We start from the raw sequence: 6,965 nt of genomic DNA, 5'->3' as shown, positions 1-6,965 counted from the left end.
AGCGCTCCTGTTCTCCGTATTGTAGATACGTCTCTTACCTTTTCGGAGAAGGGAAGCGGATGGGAAAAGAGATGGTTCAATGCAGATAATGCCACTCAAAAAAAGCCCAATCACGTTAGAGTTTTCCCTGACCTCCAGGCAATTGAGAGCAAGTCATTACTCTATATGTGCATGCTTATGAAGTCTTATTGAATGAAATAATCATAATATTATGTAGTTTATAACTATGCAAATAAACTTTTTTTAAAAAGAGAGATTGACCCAGAATGAGGAGCTGGTATTTTAGATGGGGTTTGGGCCCACCCTAAACCATATAACCAAACCGCTAGAAGACTGTTTTCCAATCTGTTTCGATTATTTAAGGCCAAAGTGTTTTATGCAGAATGCTCCATTTCTCTCAACAGAGTAGCATTTGAAGCAGCATATGTTTTGGGGTGGTCATACTGCTTTTTTCAAAATAGGTGCATGACCCATAGTTTCACACTAAAATCTTGTAACTTTTCTAAGTTCTGGGGTCTATTTTTGTCCTGCTTATTTTGTGCTATAGCACAGATGGCAATAATACAGTACAGGAATATCGGGGGACACCTATTAAGCCAGAACAATGTATCCAGTATGAACCCATCTTTAATGCACCATCAGTGCATGTTGCAGAATACACATCCAGAAGGGCCCTAAATTTCAAGAGAAGAAATCTCAGAAGGAAGTCGAAAAGGAGAGTCAGGAGAATTAAATCACTCCAGCATGCTTGAAGGTTATTTTAAAGCACATAATAGAAATTAAACTGTAAACAGCATCTTAGGGAAGTTACAAACAAGCCCAAGCATATGCCAGCTTCATTGATGAGCACTAAAGGAAAGCTATAAAAAGGAGAGAGTGTTTTGGTTGTGAATCCTGGAAGACCTGTTCCCTGCCTTGCAGGGCTTTTTTCAACCTGGCTTGGGAGCCTGGCTGAGAACTACCATTGGCAGAACTGGCAGCAACAGCAGCAGATACGTTCTATGCTTACGATAATATTTTACTCTCTTACTAATTGTGCTGTTTTAAATGGACATTTTATATTATACTTCCTTTTCTTTTGAAATGTTTAAGATACTTTTTTTAAACTTTACTAGTTAAAGGTGCATTCTGTAGCTGATATACAAATGACATGAGAAGATCTATTAATTTGTATCATTATTCCTATGATCTTTGTTTATAAAAGTTATATAAAAATAAAATATATTTTTATATTTTATTGTTTATAAAATAAAAAGTTACTATACACACACATATAAACAGGGTGCATTAACTGTCAACAGGAACCACCAACACAGATTCAATCTTGTAGGCCTTTGCCATATTACTTGGCTGGGAATGAGGACAATGATCAGATGCAAATGATCCACATGACTGGCCCCTGCTCACTTGGCTCCAATACACAGAGAGCTACTTCAGCAACATGGCATGTTGTCACAAAAATGGTCATCCATGTCCCTGAGGCAACGTGAGAAGGTGCCCTGACTGACATACTAATTTGGGAGTTAAGAAGAGCAGTCATTAGGCTCTCTTACCAGCTGGTTGAACTGGAACAGATGTTAGTATTTGGTTTCTGCAGCTGCAAGGTATCTAAAATACAAGAAATGTTTCAAACACAGCTGTGGTTGATGTTCCTTATCACCCTTTAAAATTTCACTGGCATTAGTAAGGCTCATTCCATATGGGCTCTCAGGAAGTTTCAGAATGGAAGACACCAATTCAAACATTCTTACTCAAATCATGCCCAGCAGAGGGAGTGCAAGTGTCTTGTTCATATATAAATTCAACAATGTGAATAAACGTCATACGAACCATGCTCTTTGCTTCACAAAAGATCCAGTGCTGCTGCTAAGCAGATGTATGAAATGTTTGAACTGATCTGATAATGCAATCCACAGACTCATGACAAATATTCTATATTCAAAATTATTTATTAATTTTGTACATTGTAAATCTCCACAATTCGTAGGTACCATAAAAAAGAGGCATCAATAAAAAGACAGAATACTAACATTCAGGAAAGGGGAGTGGCACACAAACGTCTTTAAGGGAAATTAAGAATATTTCCTTGTTGTTGTTTTTAAAACTCTGCTCTATCCAAAAGGTGCAGGGCAGATTGTTATTTTCAATATTCTAAAAGTATTCCAAACACACACACACACGTATCAAAAGCAATAACTCCTAAAACCAATTAAGTTCAAAATACAGCTGTTACTTCCTCTATATGCTCCTGGATGGCTAATTTAACACAGGCCTCTAAACACCATCCCTTACAGGAAGGTGTTGTGATGCTGTTGGAATATATTCTTGTTTTAGGCTTTAGCTAGTTTCTCTAGGAAGAAGTGGCACAATTTTACAGCAGTGACATTTGTACATAGGAAGCTACCTACTGTATTAAACTATTGGTCCCCCTAGTTCAGTATGAGATACAGTAGCAGCAGCTTTCTAAAGCTTCAGGCAGAGATAGCATTCTTCTACACCAAATCCTTTTTTCAAATTGAGGATGCCAGCAACTGAACCGTCTTCATGCAACGCATGTGCTCAAGCCATTTTACTTAAATCTTCATCATTTGGAATATTTAAACCCTTAGCCCTATGCATGTGTGCCACCATCTCACATTTCAATAAATCCCCTAACTTTTCAATGAAGTCGGCTCCAACCCATGTGATCTTTAATCCCAGATTTTGAGGTGTAACAACTGTGCAGTTTTTGGCCTATGCGTGCAGATTCTATACCAACATTACATAAAACAGAAGGCTTCCAGGTGGTCTTGGGAGTGTGCTAGACACAGATGGGGTCATAGGAGCCAACTCCTAGGGGCTGAGATCCCTTCGCCCCCTTCAATAAAATATTTGAGGGGTGGCCCCCCAAAAGTTGATGGGTATTGCCATTCAAATGGTGTGCATGTGCCGTGTCTTGTGATTGATTATGCAGGGTGGGGCTTAACTGCCCTCCCCAAATATTTTATTCAAGTTGGCACCCCTGGTTGGGGTAATGTACAATCCAAGCACGCTGGGTGTACACACTTCCAGGTATGTGTGCATGGGAATCTTACTTTTAAAAAGACAAACAAGTGGTGTTTTTTTTACATATAGAAGTCCATTTGAGATACAAAACTAGGAACATATCCTGATGTGACGTTCCCTTTCCACATAAATTTAAGATGTCCCTGGTCAAAGGACAATTGTGTGGCTCCCCCCGCCCCCTTCTCACATTTCCCAAGGTGCATTTATGTATTCATTTATCACAACAACATCTTGTGATAATTTCTTCATGGCTTTTCTAGAAATGTAACTCTTTTCCTGGATGAAGACTCAACTTCTGCACTATACTGGCCGTACCAAGAAAAGAGCTGGAAGATAGGAAGCATGCACAATGGCAAACCAAGGCAGGCCTGATTCTGTCTATGCCATAACAAGGTCCATGGGCAACCCCACTGCTGAGAAGGGCTGTCACAAAGCCCCACCGCCTAGGCTACTTTGGGTACCCATATTCCAAACCATAGCATGCAACATCCTTAGCGAGATAAGCTACTCTACATTCCCAGCTGAACTATTCACATTGTTGACCTCAGTACAAATAACCAGCCGCCAGGCAGATGGCCACACGTCCAATCTGTGTCTGTGGAGCTCTCCCAAGAGTCGATCATCACTCTGACAGCATTGGAAGGTGGGTGGGAAGAGACACTCCCCTGGGCCCTGCCTAACAAACCATTGATACTCTCAAAGCTGACAGTAGTGATCATCTACTAATACACACAGCACAAAAAGACAGGGACTAGCTGCTGGGACCTCCCCCCCCCCCGCAAACTACCCTCCCCCCACAAAAAAACCCAGTCTTTTGTACTCATGATAGGATAGTTCTGTACACGTAAACCTGTTTCCTCTTACAGATGGCTGTTCTATTTAATGTGTGATCATGCCTTGCTAAGGGGTAGGACCAAGTAAGATCCTGGTGGCTTAATTTTTAAATCTACACGCTACCAGAAGCAAACCAGCTTTCAGTGACTGGAAGTGTGCATTTGTGCATTGCAGCCCTAATATTCATTGCAGGAGGTGGAGGAATTCTACAGAAATCTTAATGGTGCATAGTGTGGTTCGTGAAATGTTGAATCTAGTGTCCAATACGTACAGTGCTTGTGTATGTCTAGGATATTTCAAAGGTACAGAAGTGACACTGGTGTTTCTTTAGGCTTTGAGTGGAACTCACTATCGCACAGGTAATTCATAATGTCCCCCCCCAAAAAAACCCCCACTGAACTAATACATAATATTTAAGAATAATCAGTTAGAAACATAAAAGTTGTTGGTCAGGATCCAAAGAGCTACTGCAGGTGTGATTTTGTTTTACTTTGAAGAAAGAACTTGCCACACTCTACGGCTTTTGAAAGTCCCTTTTTTGGTAATACAGACGACTTCTTTTCAAGAAACACGCTCCCTTCCGCATATGAAACTAGTAGTGTAGTTCTTTGCATCCAGGCCACGGAGTTTACTTTGTGATGTTTCTTCCTAGTATACAACACAGCCACTTTTTCAAATCAAAGAACAAAGGAGCTTTATCAGGAAGATTATGTAAAAAGTTGACACTTGGTCATTTATATCACAACATATGATATAAATTATGTAACACTGATAATATTGTTGTATAATATCTGCCTTGTACATTTCTTTTTTCCTTTGTACCAATCTCTAGCTGTTCCATATACTGTTACACTAACGTACATATGCACTGCAAGGTTAATACTCTCTCTCCAGCCCCAAATGGAAGAAATCACTGTGTGCCAGCCTTGTATTTAAGCACTAGCCTGGTAGCTATAGGTGACAATGAATTCTGTGTGGTTGAGTGCATGGAAATCTATGCTAACAAGCGAGTGGACTACTCTGTGCCCAGCAAGATGGCACAACACAGAAATGCAATGGGCTGCTGCAGGAGGGACAGAGTTCATTGCCCCTCTATTGGTAGCCTCTAGCAGGCTAGTTAAACACTTTGTAAGCTTATTTACAAGGCTGGTTAAAACAGTATTCTATATTGAAGGCAGAGTGATAGCCTTTTTTCCAAGGAAGACAACACTTTTTAAAAACTGGTACTCTTTTTCTGCATGGTTATTTTGAATCAAACTGGTTAGATTGGACTGTAGCAGGCAAAAATTAGATCTAGCTACAGTGTTAGACCTTTGCCCTTGCAGACCATTCCATACATTCTTTGTGGCCCTGTTCCATGAGTTCCTTGAACCACTCCATTCACTGAAAACCAGCACATCCCTGCACCAGAGGCAGTGGCTTTAGCTGCAGTGGCCTAAGGCACCATTTACATTATTTCAGCTAAAACCAGTTTATAGGGTAGGAACTGTCCAAGTTCACTGAATCTGAAACAAGGGGGAATCTTTTCACAAAAGTAAACATATTGTGTGTTGTTGTTTTTTTAAAAGGGAATAAAACCATGTGGAATAAGGACACCCCAAATCCAGGTAATTCAGTTTAACTGAGGATCGTTCTTGTGACACTGCAATCCTAATCCCAGATTATACCAGGATTAAAACTGCTTTGAAGACTATGTTTTATGCAAATTATATACAAGATTATGACCATTGCCTATGCAAAGTTACTTTTCCTTAAATCAAAATTAACTTTTTTCAGTGAAGATCCAGCTCAAGTCTAAATAACCAATACCACATATATAAATCAAGTGCAACTAAAAATAGATGCATTATATAAATCTTCCACATCTTGTAAGGTATTACAGTATCTTTCATACATACCTAAATGAAATCTGACATCTTATTATAAAACCAAGTGGACTTTAAAAACAAAAATACAAAGCTAATCTCAGACCTAGCTCATAAAACTGATCATGGATACAAAGCCGTGGTTTGCTGTTTGGAAGGCTTCTGGCAACTACTTTTATGAATACCACCTTAAATAAAGCCCGTTCAAAGAGCCAACAAGCCAAATATATAGCCTTCTATACTAGATACTTGTGAACACTGGTGCACTAACGTTTTCAATATACCACATTTATCTGACATATGGACGAAACCCTGACTTTAGTTTATGTCAGTGGCAAATACCCCACCAACACCTATTTATTCTTTTTACCTCCAGATATTTAACAAAAACCATTAACTATTTAACAAGTAGGAATGCATTTATTCCACAGATATGCTGCAGTTCAAAGGGTTCTGTATTATTTAGGTGAAGCGGAGCTCTCTTAACAGCCACCACTGCTATTTACCGACAAACATGTTTCTCCAAAAGTAGAAAGCAAAGACCCGTTTCTTTGGGTGGGTGGGTGGGGGGAATAAAATAAAGAGACATGCTAGTATGCACAAAGAGTTTGGATTGCAATCATGGACTTATTTAAAAGAAATGTTAGTAACTTTATTATAGAAGACATGGTCTTTTTTTTAGAGGTGTCAAATGGTTATAACCCAAAAACTGCACATAAGATTGCAAATTCCCATTGAAAAATGAAAGACTTATGGGGTTGATCTTTTAGGAGTGTTACCTAGAAGCTGAGCTACTGGTGGGTTCAATCCTTTAAGGTTAGGCCAACAGAATGATTTCTCAGCCGTGTTTACTTATACACTTGAACGACAGTGTAAAAACACGCAAATAAAAGTTGGGAAAATAAAATAAAATGCCAACAAACCCAATCCCCTGTAAAATCACAAAAAAATGCTTAGCATCTACAGAAAGATAGACACATGTATCAGTGGACTAACCACTACTGTGCTATTTCTCATGAACAGATCGTGTGGCTTCGTTCTGCACTTCATGCACTGGGATCGGAAATGTCCATGTTTGTTCCAAAGAGAGCAACTAGCTGTTCTTCATAGTTCGCAATGTTCCTTTTCATTATTTCCATACAAGGTCCCAAAAGCCTTTCAAATGCCTGTACATCCATAACTAAAAAATTGGGGGGAAAGAAAGAGAATGAAGAAGTCCCA

The 6,965-nt window shown here is 39.3% G+C and overlaps 1 protein-coding gene across 2 annotated transcripts in view; it reads right to left on the bottom strand.

Annotated features, from left to right (window-relative positions):
• Positions 1-1,930: 1,930 nt before the first annotated feature.
• PRKAR2B (protein kinase cAMP-dependent type II regulatory subunit beta) overlaps positions 1,931-6,965 on the bottom strand; it is a 62,277-nt gene continuing 57,242 nt past the window's right edge. The window contains exons 11-12 of one of the 2 annotated variants that reach the window (XR_014539407.1): positions 2,499-6,924; positions 1,931-2,407 (exon numbers count right to left, since the gene is read on the bottom strand). Coding sequence is in view for 1 of the 2 variants with exons in the window: in XM_083575303.1 (XP_083431429.1) it covers positions 6,791-6,924 (134 nt within the window). In the remaining variant the exon portion in view is untranslated. Of the gene's footprint in view, positions 6,925-6,965 lie in introns of both variants that reach the window. The other variant, XM_083575303.1, reaches the window with a different exon arrangement.

Source organism: Podarcis filfolensis, assembly GCF_964270895.1.
Source record: "Podarcis filfolensis genome assembly, chromosome: 10".
Taxonomy (NCBI): Eukaryota; Metazoa; Chordata; class Lepidosauria; order Squamata; family Lacertidae; genus Podarcis; species Podarcis filfolensis.
Note: the sequence above shows the minus strand (reverse complement) of the source record. Positions and strands in the feature narration are given on the sequence as shown.